Source organism: Rana temporaria, chromosome 4 (assembly GCF_905171775.1).
Source record: "Rana temporaria chromosome 4, aRanTem1.1, whole genome shotgun sequence".
Lineage (NCBI taxonomy): Eukaryota > Metazoa > Chordata > Amphibia > Anura > Ranidae > Rana > Rana temporaria.
The window spans coordinates 295471496-295485700 of NC_053492.1; the positions used below are offsets into that span (position 1 = coordinate 295471496).

At 41.8% G+C, this 14205-nt stretch overlaps 1 protein-coding gene across 2 annotated transcripts in view; it reads right to left on the reverse strand.

Moving 5' to 3' along the window:
• The window catches only part of ALDH8A1 (aldehyde dehydrogenase 8 family member A1), a 38480-nt gene that overhangs the window by 19391 nt on the left and 4884 nt on the right, over positions 1-14205 (reverse strand). The window contains exons 2-4 of one of the 2 annotated variants that reach the window (XM_040350473.1): positions 13656-13803; positions 4169-4324; positions 3942-4091 (exon numbers count right to left, since the gene is read on the reverse strand). In XM_040350473.1, the coding sequence (XP_040206407.1) occupies positions 3942-4091; positions 4169-4324; positions 13656-13803 (454 nt within the window). The remainder of the gene's footprint in view (positions 1-3941; positions 4092-4168; positions 4325-13655; positions 13804-14205) is intronic. The other variant, XM_040350474.1, reaches the window with a different exon arrangement.

The following is a 14205-nucleotide window of genomic DNA, read 5'->3' on the forward strand; positions in this document are numbered from 1 at the left end:
CTCAGGGGCGGTAGACCGTTGCCGGATGGTCCGGGCATATGGTGTGCAGGCGGGGGTAACCGACGCCATGGTCGTAAAGATTGGTCTACCGATCAGTTTTGGCAAGTGTGTAACACTGTTGAGATTTGGCCTCCTAGGACTGTGTCCACCCTATCCGGGGTACCGGCATGAACAATGCCATGATATTCATTAAATTGTAGAATCTTTGTACAATTCAATACAATTTTTTATACATATTTGTATAATTTATTTATATAATGAATATATAATTTGTATAATCCATCTATAATTTATTATTTGTAAAATTTAATAATGGATTTCGTTATATATTATAAGTAATAATATATATTAATAATAATATCATTAATAATAAATGTATTTATTCATTCAATCCTTAGATAGTTATTTAATACATTATTTATTAGGAGTATGTTGTAGGGAATAAATTCCCGGAGATAAACATGCTATAATTTCTTTATTTAATTTATTGATTTATTGATCTATCTACATATTGATTATTTATTTATTAGGATAAATAAGGTATATGTTCTAGGGAATAAATTCCCCAGAAATATAATTTGAGTATATATTGAATTATTTATTGTAGATTCGGTTATTTAAATTATTTAATTTAATTTATTTATTTATTTATTTATTAGATATTGATTCATTGGAATGAAATATATATATTTATATATATATATATATATATATATATATATATATATATATCTGAAAAGATGTACTGCCATCTAGTGGTTGAAAGCATGGTGAAACAGCAGCAGGTTCCTGGCTACTACACCGCTGGGAAGGACATCCTGCGGTGTGAGGGGAGCCTGACGAGATTCTAACTCCAGAGGCGAAGTCTCGCGAGACTACGACCTCTGGAGTTCTTATTGGCCCGAGGTTGTGAGGGACGGAACGGTCGATGAGAACCGTTCTCCCCCGTCTCGCTCTCGATACCGAGAGAGGTACCGAAAGAGAGGAGAGGAGCGGCCGCGGCAGAGACCCCGCCCCCCACCTGAGCGTGCGAAGGGGAGCGTGGGGAGGGGGGGGGGACAGTTGCCCAGTCATGGCGCCCGCCGAGGGAGCGAATGAAAAACAGCGCGGATCCCGCACGGACGCCGCAGTGCTCCGGCGTCAAAGAAAGGGAAAAAACCCGAGCAAAGGATTGGAAACAAACAAACGTGGCCTCTCAAACATATCTGCCTGACACTGCTCCGGTGTCAGGCAGACAGAAATAAAGCGCAGAAACAGGGGATAGCAGGAAGAACCCCCAGTATTCCACATCTTCCAAAACTACAGAACAATCAATTCCGACAAAATACCTGACACCGGGGCATTCGGTATCAGGGAGGAATTCCAGGGAAACTCCCCATGTTCCACAATACCTCAAACATATCAGTCAAGACTGAACTAAATCGCCCGACACCGGGGCACTCGGTATCAGAGACCATATATACAATCAAACAATAAAGGTACATGAAACACCTATCTTGTAAATAATAAAGATACAAGAAGTACCTATCCTGTAAATAATAAAGGTACATGAAATACCTATCTTGTAAATAATAAAGGTACAAGAAATACTTATCTTGTGTGCTCTGCCATGAGCAGAAAGAAAGAGGAATAGGTTACCTCAGACAGTCCCTTATATAGATTATGGTCTGGGAGGGGCTACGCTGGCCCAGGGACTGCTGGGAAGGGTAGTTCTTTGAATTTTTTCTTTTAAGTTACAATAAATGTTTACTGTATTTCTGCTATGGGCATGATTAAAGAAAGATAATGCATAAGATATGAGCCTCCTGTCTGAGGTATAATTCCATGATCAAACCCCAAGCCTTTAAGTTGTGGTATGGTGAAAGGAATTAGCAATTGTTTCAAGGAGGTAAGAAATTACATTTGAAGAAGTCGGCTGAAGACTAGTTGGTAGGGTGCCAGGCCTGTGGTGTCTAGCCAAGATTGCCAAGGTTGCCATATTTTATAAAACTTATTAGCAGCATTTCTATGTTGATGTGTTAGCTTTTTTTTAACCACTAATAAATATCATATATAAAAAAAAAAAATGTTTTCCTCAGTTTAGGCCGATACGTATTCTTCTACATATTTTTCATAAAAAAAATCGCAATAAGCGTTTATTGATTGGTTTGCGCAAATGTCATAGCGTTTACAAAATAGGGGGTATTTTTATGGCATTTTTATTAATATTTTTTTTACTAGTAATGGCGGCGATCAGCGTTTTTTTTTTTGGTACTGCGACATTATGGCGGACACTTCAGACACTTTTGACACATTTTTGGGACCATTGGCATTTTTATAGCGATCAGTGCTATAAAAATGCATTGGATTACTATAAAAATGCCAATGGCAGGGAAGGGGTTAACACTAGGGGGCGGGAAAAAATTATTTAGCAAAGCGCGGTGACGTACAACACGTACGACGGCACTATAAAGGGGAAGTTCCATTCGCTTTTGGGCTGCTTTAGCTGATTCCGTGTTAGTAAAAGACGATTTGCGCTTTTTTGGCTGTCACAGCGTGATGAATGTGCTTACTCCATTATGAACGGTAGTTTTACCAGAACGAGCTCTCCTATCTCATAACTTGCTTCTGAGCATGTGCGGGTTTTTTACGTCGTTTTCGCGCACACACGATCATTTTTTACAACCCGAAAAACGACATAGTTTAAAACGACGTTAAAAAATGCAGCATGTTCGAAAAAAAATTTTTGTCGTTTTTCAGAACTTGAAAAATGATGTGAAGCCCACACACGATCATTTTAAATGACGTTTTTGAAAAACATTTTTTTTCATGCCGAAAAATGATCGTGTGTACACGGCATAAGAAGCACCGATGAGCAGATATTTTATGCCAGCTCTTTTATTCCTATTTGCACATGCCTCTCAGGAAAGCTATTACAGTAATTTAAGTCAACATTTGAACATCCACTTAACAGTATCTCTTCAATTGCCTGCAAATAGTCCCTGATGACCTTTTCTATGGTAGCATTGGAAGAACTCTTCTAGACAACTGTCTAACAGAATTTTAAACCTGGGTACACACTATACAAATTTCGGATAGTTCCTATGAAACCAGATAACATTCATTATATGCGTAGCCCTGTTGGCCACCTCTCACCCAACATCCTTGAAGGAGTCAGGCAGAAAATTGCATCCACTCAAATACAGGCACTGTTTGAATAGTTTTAAAGGTGTCAGGTGTGGCTCTGAGAATACATTTGCTGCAGCAGTAGATTTCTCCATCTGTGTTAAGTAGTGAATGGAGGAATCTGTTTGATTATTTTAGTTCAGCCCACAGTTTGAACAAAAATAATCTATGTTTATATACCCAAGTTAAAGTGTTTGTAAACCTCAGACATGAAATATGAACAAAGCATATCCCTCTATAGTGTGTACTTGTCTCAATTAATAGCACTAAGTGTCATTTCTGTCTGCTGCTTTGTTCTTTTGATATTAGCATGAATCCTTTCTGACAAGTTTTCCTGTCACCAAGAGAAAAAAGAGGAGGGATCTCCAGCTGACTGGCAGCCTCAGCTCTGTTCCTGTGTGCAAGTGTGAAGGGGGTGCCTCCCACCCTCCCTCCAGTCCGCTCCTCCCACCCTCTCTCCAACCCGCTCCCTAAGGCTCTCTTTACGGATCTCTGCAGTGTTTAATTTTAACTCACCCCCCCCTTTTTTCTGAACTCTCAGGCAAGCTTATAAATTCAGCACTTTTAACGGTTGTAGAGAAGAGAAGACTGCAGATAGATAGATACAACTTATGTAGGAGGATTTGTTTCATCTCTGTGTGTCATCCAAGGCTTGTCACTTCACTTGGTATATGTAAGAGTTTACAACCAGTTTAAGATAGATGACAGGTAGCCAGTAACAACATGGTATTATAAAAACACTATAATGTTTAAAATAAGAAATTCTCATACACTACCTGCTTCTTCCATTAACTTGCACATCATCCACGCAGTAAGTGAGGTCATTTCACTTGGCTTTGCCACAACTGTATTCCCACATGCTATAGCAGGAGCAATTTTCCAGGTGAGTAGATAGAGGGGCAGATTCCAGGGGCTGATTAGTCCAGCTGACAAGAAAAAAATTCATTAGAAAACTGATTTAATGTAAAAAGACCCCTGCCAACCCCAAGTCTATCAATATTACCAACTCCAATAGGAGTGCGCACTGTATAATTCATGCAGTTCAAGTTGTCCATTTGTGTACACTCGGTGGTATGGTGCAGGATGGAGGAGGCAAAAAAGCGAAAGTTGTACACTGAACGTGATATATCTACAGTCCGAGCAAATGTCAGCGTTTTCCCTGAAAGGCAAGAAAATTGTACGATTTCTATAAATTTAACATAATTTACTTTCATATGCTAGCATTTTTTCACATTGTACAACAAAACCAGAGCATCTAGAAGAAACTTATTAAAACATAGGGATTGTTGCAATTTCTTGATAGACCCCTTTAATCATTGTGCTTGGCAACAGTAAGAACTTGCTAACTTAGAAGTAAAGAAAACTGTGTCAGAATTTGCCAAGATCACGTGATGTGCAATGACCAATGCAGCACAACTTAGATTCTCTTCAGAACCATTCTAGAATCTTTTGTGGCAACATTTCTGATTGTGCAAGCTTTAAAGCTGAAGTTTATTTTGCCTTCACTGGCCCCTCTTCCGCCCCTCTTCAACATGCTAATGGAGTTTTGGAATAACACTCTACCCTTTTTATTACATAACTTATTTTAGACCCAGTGACATCATCATTGGGTTTCTGTGCTGCTTTATGGAATAAAGGCAGATCATGGCTGGTGAGGCTGGCAGGTTGCCATACATAGGTTCCTAAAAACATTACAACACCCTGACCCACTCCTCCTACAAATGTTATAAATTGAGTTGCAGTTCAGTAAGTAAAATAAGTATTTGATCCCCTACCAACCAACAATAATTCTGGCTCCCACAGACAGGCTACAGTATGTGCTCATGTGGTACACAGATTAGTCTTGTCAATTTAAGAAGGTGCTCCTAACAACAACTTGTTATGTGTATAAAAGACACCTGTCCACAGAATCTCTTTTTTCTAGGGTTGTCCCGATACCACTTTTTTAGGACCGAGTACAAGTACCGATACTTTTTTTCAAGTACTCGCCGATACCGAATACGATACTTTTTTTTAAATGTGTCCCCAAATGCAGCCATGTCCCCCACAGATGCAGCCATGTCCCCCACATATGCAGCCATGTCCCCCCACAGATGCAGCCATGCCCCCCCACAGATGCAGCCATGTCCCCCACATATGCAGCCATGTCCCCACATATGCAGCCATGTCCCCCCACAGATGCAGCCATGTCCCCCACATATGCAGCCATGTCCCCACATATGCAGCCATGTCCCCCACATATGCAGCCATGTCCCCCACATATGCAGCCATGTCCCCCACATATGCAGCCATGTCCCCCACATATGCAGCCATGTCCCCCACATATGCAGCCATGTCCCCCATATATGCAGCCATGTCCCCCCACAAATGCAGCCATGTCTCCCCATACCTAGATGCTGCCGCCTAGTTAATCAGCGTGCGAGGAACATTACAGCTTTCATTTGAATAGCTGTCTGTTCCCCGCCGCGCATAGACACTCCCCCTTGCTCGGGATTGGACGGGTGATCTGTCTATCAAAGTGCAGATCACCTGTCCAATCCCGAGCAAGGGGGAGTGTCTATACGCAGCGTGGCGGGGAACAGACAGCTATTCAAATGAAAGCTGTAATGTTCCCCGCACGCTGATTAACTAGGCGGCGGGGGCGTTGCAGTATGCGGCGGCGGGGGGTAGTATCGGATCTGGCATCGAGGGCATTTGCCGATACTAAGCATTTGCGGGACAAGTACTCCCGCAAATGCTCAGTATCGGTCCCGATACTGGTATCGGTATCGGGACAACCCTACTTTTTTCCATTCAAACCTCACCTTCATGGGAAAGGCCAAAGAGCTGGCAAAGGACATCAGGGATAAGATTAGAGATCTGCACAAGGCTGGAAGGGGCTACAAGATCATCAGCAAGAAGCTTGGTGAGAAGGAGACAACTGCTGGAGCGATTATTTGTGAATGGAAGAAATACACAATAATCATCAATCGCCTTCGGTCTGGAGCTCCATGCAAGATTTTGCCTCATGGGGTAAGGATGATCATGAGAAAAGTGAGAGATCAGCCCAGAACTACACAGAAGGAGCTGCTGAATGATCTTAAGGCTAGTTGGGAACACAGTCACCAAACCATTGGTAACACAATACGCCACCATGAAATTAAATCCTGCAGCGCCCGCAAGGTCCCCCTCAAGAAGGCACATGTACAGGCCTGTCTGAAGTTTACCAATGAACATCTAAATGATTCAGAGAAGGATTGGGAGAAACTGCTGTGGTCAGATAAGACCAAAAATGAGCTCTTTGGCATTGACTTGACTTGCCGTGTTTGGAGGAATAAAAATGCAGACTTTGACCCTAAGAACACCATCCCTACAGTCAAGCACGGAGGTGAAAACATTATGCTTTGGGGCTGTTTTGCTGCTAATTGTACAGGCCGACTTTACTGCATTGAGGGCCAATGGACGGGGCCATTTATTGTAAAATCTTGGAAGAGAACCTTCTTCCCTTAGCCAGAACACTGAAGATGGGTCGTGATGGGTCTTCCAGCATGACAATGACCCAAAACCTACCAAGGCAACAGGAGTGGTTCAAAAATAAGCACATTAAGGTCTTAGAGTGGCCTAGCCAGTCACCAGACCTTAATCCTATAGAAAATGTATAGAGGGAGCTGAAACTTTGAGTTGTCAATCAACTGTCAAGAAACCTTAAGAATTTAGAGAAGATCTGTAAAGAACAGTGGACCAAAATCCCTCCTGAGATGTGTGCAAACCTGGTAACCAACTACAAGAAACGTCTTACCTCTGTGTTTGCCAACAAGGGATTCTCGACCAAGTACTAAGTTATGTTTTGCTTGGGGACCAAATACTTATTTTACTCACTGAACTGCAACTCAATTTATAACATTTATATCATGTGTTTTTTTTTTTTTGGGGGGGGGGGGGAGTTTTGGTTGATATTCTGTCTCTATAATTTAGAATACACCTATGATGAAAATGATAGACCCTTCATTTCTTTGTGGGTGGGCAAACTTACAAAATCTGCAGGGGATCAAATAATTATTTTCCCCACTGTAGTTGCATGCAGACCACCGTAGATAATGCCAACATGCAACACTAAGCCATGATTGTACTGAAATCCAATGAATGAAAGAGCTGGGGAGAAAATAGCTGCATGGTCCTGGATGTTCTCCAGCCAGAAAATGAGGATAGCTTATCTGACTTGCTGTAGCTCCTAAACCACAGTTTTCAGTGATATCAAATGAAGCCATTTCAGTACAGGAGAGAAGCCTGTACAGCTGTGCAAAACTGCAGGTAGGGCTAGAGTTCAGCTTTAATAAAGCCCTTCCAATGGGTTAAAACTACCCCATGCTTGCTAGAAGGAATACAAAAGAAAAACTCGAATGCCTCGTACACACAACCGTTTTTTCCGACGGGAAAACTGCTATGAGAGCTTTTCACCGGGAATCCCGGCCGTGTGTATGCTCCATCGCAGTTTTTCAGACGGGAAAACTGCCGGACAAAAAAAGAGATCAGGATCTCTTTTTTCCCGTCAGGCCAAAAATCTGAGCGGGAAAACCGTTCGTCTGTATGGTTTTCCGACGGGCAGAAAACCGCTCATGCTCAGAATCAAATATAAGACGGGAGTGCTCTTTCTGGTAAATCTAGCGTTCAGAATGGAGACAGCACAATTGTCACGCTGTAACGGACTGAAAAGCATGAAGACTGAAAAGCGCGAATCGATAAACTTTTACTAACACTAGGATCAGCAAAAGCACACCAAAGGGTGGCGCCGTTGGAAAAAAACGCACGTGTGCACTAGGCATAAGAGTAAAACCACCAGCAATTCTGTATACGATTTTATTTTTAAAACATTTGGTGCATGACTGTCAGAAGCATTTGTGCAAACTGAATGAAATCTCACTGTTATTTTTAAGAGATTAATTCCTTTATCAACTCCATCTAGTGGCAAAAAAATGTGGTATTGTTTTCTCAGTGAGGTATTACAGAAAACCATACCACACCACAGTTTGGCCACTAGACGGAGATGATAATACAGGCATTATTCTCTAAGAAAAGTGACATTTTGTTCAGCTTGCACGAATGCTTCTGACATTCCTGCAACAAATGTTTTTATGAAAATACTCTATAATGTCAGGTATTTATTTTTGTTTGATTGTGAGCTGCAGTGGTATCTAAAATAAATGTTGCTGAGCTTGTTTAAAATGACAGTAGTTTATGGATAGAGAGATGGGGGAGGGATTCCCTGGTGAATCTTGTTCTATATTATTTGTAATGGGTAGATGTTGTCATAAGACACAGGAGAGGCATCAGGATGCCGTCTATATTTCCTGCTCATTTTATCTTTTCCAGTGAAACCGAAAAAAAACAGACATAGGTAAGTAGCCATTCACTGTTGTGTGCATATCTCTTTCCTTAATAGGGTTTTCATTGGCAACAAAAACAATATCACCCCCATAAAAGATAGGTCTACACCCTAAACTAAAATATGTTCATTTACATGATTTCTGAGAAAACGTCTTACTCAGAAAGACATCTGTAAACACAAACATGAAAAGTACCACTGAGAGCAGGCATCTCTGAAAGGAAACGAAGATGTACAGTACAAAGCTTTCAGACATAAAGGCTGTTACCTAAGGAAATACCCGTGCTCATCTTTAGTACTTGTCAGTCCATCTATAGCTTATTTATGCAAAATCATTTCCTTTAGAATGCAAGTGAAGTTTCCCAGTTTGGAATTTGCAGCCATAATCACTTCTTTTCTGACTCATCTGATGTGACCACTTCTATAACATATTTACACCAGTTTGCAAGCTTGACAGTTTGTACATGACACAAGTGATGAACACATTTGTTTAATGATTATTTTGAGGTTTCTTGACTTGGTGATGCAAAACCTTTGTTTACAAAGATGGCAGTAAAAAAAGTTGCCTTGGTTATAAACTGGATTTGCATTTTAAACTAACCACTGAAAAGTCTGTATAAATACATTTATTCCTTAATTGCTTCATAGACTGTGCATAGTATATAGTAATCACTCAAAATACATAAATATTAAAAAGTGTGTTTTAGTGCCATATGTATACCTATATTACGGTAGATGGGAAGAAATGCTTTGAAAAATATATATTTGAATTTTTTATTTTTAACTATTTACAAAATGCAAAGTGAGCAAACAGAAGAAAACTCTGAAATAATATTTGGTGTGACTAGCCTTTGTCTTCAAACCAGCTTAATTTCTTACGCTTGCACAAAGTCAGGGATTTTGTAGGATTCGAATCAGTATGATTAACTAATTATACCAAGCAAGTGCTAATGATAATCAATTTCATATGTAGGTTGAAACATAGTCATTAAAAGAAACAGCTATGTGGGAGACTTAAAACTGGGTTAGGAACAGCCAAACCCTGCTACTAAGGTGAGGTTGTGGAAGACCATGGCATGTCACAGATCATATACCATGGCAAGACTGAGCACAGCAAAAAGACACAAGGTAGTTACGCTGCATTCGAAAGGTCTATCCCAAGCAAAAATTTCAAAGCAGACTGGGGTTTCAATGTGCTTTTAAAGCTTTTTTGAAGAAGCATAACGAAATGGGCAACGTTGAGGACTGTAGACAGTGGTTGGCCAAGCAAACAATGCATCACATAAAAGACACATCGTGCTTTTTTTTTCAAAAGAAAATGACACACCATGCTTACTTACTTTCTACATCAGATGTCCAGCAGTGCCATCATCACAGAACTGGCAGCAACCATTGGGACCCAGGTACACCCATCAACTGTCTGGTGACGTCTGGCTAGAAATAGTCTTCATGAAGGAATTGCAGCCAAAAAACCATACCACCATGTAAACAAGGATAAGCGACTCAACTATGCATGTAAACTTACTAACTGGGGAGAGGAAAAATGGCAACAGGTGCTCTGGACTGATGAGTCAAAATGTGAAATATTTGGCTGTAGCAGGAGGCAGTTTGTTCGCCGAAGGGCTGGAGAGCGATACAATAATAAGTGTCTACAATAAATCATGGTGGAGGTTCCTGGTCTGGGGCTGCATTTCTGTAAATTAAAGCGGTGGTTCACCCTCCATAGCAACATTTTAGCATAAAATTAGGCATAGTAGCGCGAGCTACAGTATGCCTGTCTTGATTTTTTTAGCCCGGTACTCACAGTGCAATCGTACATTGAAGATACCGACTCCCCGCGGGGAATGGGCGTTCCTATCCAGATGGAGGACGATTGACAGCCGGCTCTGGACCGTCACGCTCCCCGAAGACAGCCGGAGTAGGTCTCGGCTCTTCACGGCGCTATACGGCCCCTGCGCACAGACTATGCGCAGGCGCCGTGAAGAGCCAAGCCTATTTCGGCTATTTCCGGAGAAGCGTGACATGCCAGAGCCGGCCGTCAATCATCCTCCGTCTGGATAGGAACACCCATTCCCCGCGGGGAGTCGGTATCTTCAATGTACGATTGCACTGTGAGTACCGGGCTAAAAAAATCAAGACAGGCATACTGTAGCTCGCGCTACTATGCCTAATTTTATGCTAGAAGAAAAAAAAATGATTTTTTTTTTTGTTTATAGGGTGAACCCCCGCTTTAAGTTGGAAATTTCAGGATCAATGGGAGTCCTCAATGCTGAGAAATACAGGAAGATATTTATCCATCATGCTATACTATCAGGGAGGTGTGTGATTGGTCCCAAATTTATTCTGCAGCAGGACAATGACCCTAAACATACAACCAACGTCATTAAGAACTATCTTCAGGGTAAAGAACAAGGAGTCCCGGAAGTGATGGTCTGGCCTCAACAGAGCCCTTAACTCAACACCATCGAGTTTGTCTGGGATTACATGAAGAGACAGAAGGATTTGAGGCCCTACATCCACAGAAGATCTGTGCCTGGTTCCTCAAGATGTTTAGGATAACCTACCTGCTGAGTTCCTTTAAAAACTGTGTGCAAGTTTACCTAGAAGAATTGATGCCTTTTGAAGGTAAAGGGTGATCGCACCAAGTGTTGATTTGATTTGGATTTTTAATTTTTTTTGCAAATATAGGTTTTTATTAGGGTTTTCTTTTTTTTACAAACAAAGCAAACATAAGAAATACAAAAAGACACAAAATAACTGTGGTCGCAGTAGACCATATTCCCAACAGGTAGGTTATACAGTAAGAGTCACATGCTATCTAACATAAAACCTCTAGACTGTCACCACAGGGACATATCGTTACACAGTTCTTATATAACTAGATCATAAACGTTCCTGTTCCCGTGTGCTAGCACCCAGAGTAACATGGTACACAATCTGTCGCTCAGTTGGTTAGGAACATGTTTGAGTCGGATTTACCGTGACTCCCTCCCATACACGGCCTTCAAATACCTGCTCCTGAAACCATCAGTTGAGAAAACCAAAGATAGAGAAAGAGAGAACGAAAAAATAGAAGAAGGGGGAAGAAAGAAAAGGGGGGGTCGTATTCAGCACGGGGGTGACGGTCGCCCTGCCACCGTCGCCTCTCTACGGACCGCGCCAGGCAATCTATCAAGAATTCAGCAGGGATTGCCCTTCATCTGAGTATATGTACAAGTTCCATAACCTCCAGGCCTTGGAATGTGTGTCCTGTTTGTTTTGTGCGGTAAGCACCAGGTCCTCCAGGTGCTTAATTTCCTCTACTTTACGCAACCACAACCCCACAGACGGAGGCGTGGTCTGTTTCCAGGTAGCCGGAATACAAGCCTTTGCGGTATTGAGCAGATGTCTCACAAACGATTTCTTGTAGGATCGTGCCGGGATCGCGGAAGCATGCAGCAGGAAGAATGCTGGGTCTTTTTGGACTGTGTGGTCAGTGAACTTTTGTGTGATCTATTTATCTGTCGTGGTTAGGAGGACTTTGTGAAAAAACTGAGGCGTATAGTACCACCTGGTTAAAATCTTATAGTTAGTTTCTTGGATTCTTGTGCAGATGGATGATTTTAATGAAAATCTAAGGATATTTTGCGTCTGTACATCAGTGAAAGTCTGTTTAAGATCCTATCCCCAAGATCGTAGAAACCGAAGGTCAGGCTGTGTCGGTGGGGTGTTGAGTAACGAATACGTTTTCGAGAGTACTTGAGGCAGCACTCCTCCACCCGAACGTGTTCAAATGTTGTCAGGTCACGAGCGAAATGTATAGGGTCTGGTATTGAGTGTATGAAGTGGTGTAACCTCATAGCTTTCCAAAGCGAAATTTGGAAGCCACTAGTCTCGCTCGACAGGTTTTGGATCGATGTCCACCAGTCCCCGTCAATGAAGTGTAGAGCACAGTCTTTGCCCGCCGCCGCAAGCTCCCCGTAGTCTAATTGAGACAGACCACCGATGACCCTACGCGGAGCGTCGCACCTATGGTTGGGTGTTTCTTCATATCCGAAGAGAGTTGGTCATAGCACCATAATGCTCCCTTCAGTGGAATGTGCACCTGGTCGCGTTCTATTTGCGTCCACAATTTGAATGGTATATGTCTGTTCCAGTCAATGATTCTCCCTAGGTGTACTGTGAGATAGTAGTTTTTTATGTCCGGAAAAGCCAGACCCCCACACTGCTTCGGCATATTTAAGGATCGTATGCGCAGTCGTGGTTTCCTATGTGCCCATATGAATTTGGTAAAGAGGGATTGTACTTGTCTGAAATATAGAGCAGGGATCCTAACTGGTAGGGCTTGAAACAGGTACAGGAATTTCGGGAGAATACACATTTTAAGAAGATTGCATCTCCCAAACCAGGAGTGGAGCCCCTTATTCCATTGCTCTAGCAGTCCTCTGTCTTTGGTCAGCATTGGGGGGAAGGTTGAGTTCAAATGTGCGCGTCAAGTCTCTTGGGATACATGTCCCCAGGTAATTGAGGTGGCTATCCGACCATCTAAATTTAAATCTAGACTTCAGTGGGTATAGGTCATCTGGAGTCATATTGACCCCCATAGCTGCTGACTTGTCAAAATTGATTTTTAAAATTAGAGATTACCCCATATCTTCAAGGACGGAGAGCATAAAATCCCAACTGACCCGGTCGAAAGCTTTCTCCGCATCTGTGCTGAGAAAGACACACTTTTTTTGAGCAGGGCGGCCCTATGAATTAGGTTGAGTGCCTTGGTAGTGTTATCTCTGGCCTCCCTAGAGGGGACAAAGCCCACTTGGTCTAAATGTAGAAGGTCCGTCATGTGTTGGGACAATCAATTGGCCAGAATTTTAGTAAAAAACTTAAGATCTATATTCAGAAGGGATATAGGCCTGTAACTGCCGCAAGCGGTGGGATCTTTACCTTCCTTAGGTATGAGGGAGATGTGGGCCCTCAGAGTATCTCTTTGGAAGTGTCCTCCCTCCGCTAGGTTGTTAAATAGGTTGACCATGTGCGGTCCCAGTTCTGGCAAGAGGGTTGATTCCCATTGACAAAGCAGTATAGAGGGGCATTTACTTTTATTATTATTATTATTATTATTAATAACAAATAAAATATTCAGACGTACCTTGGTCTTTTGATTCTGCTTGTGCAAACTCATCTATGTGTCTTTCGATCAGGTCAGCTAGCTTATTCATAATTGTAGATCTGTCTTGAGGGCTCAAAGATGACCAAATGGGGAATGCAGCTTTGGCAGCATGGACTGCAGCACTGACCTTGAAAGAGAAAACGTTAGCATTCTGTTCATTCTGCAGTGAAATAACAAAGGAGCCTTGGAACTTTGTTGACAGGGTAGTCCTAGATCGATAAGTAGTTTTAGTAGTTTTAAATGGACGTTAAAAGTGTTTTTAAAAGACAAAACTTTTTTTGTCTTTTATATTTTTGGATGGAGTGTGGAAGGGTTAGAACCCCGGTCAGATTTTTTTATTCCCCACTCGGGAGAATCACTCTTTGTGTGTCTTGAAGACCACTGTCACTGGCTAAAAAGCGATAGGAAATCTAAAACTTTAGAGGTGACACTGGAACTGGAGGTGAAAGGAAATCAAACCTGACTAAAATAGGAAATGTTCACTTTGGAGAGATTTTCTAAAAATGTCTATGTTTTCTAGGCTGGAAAT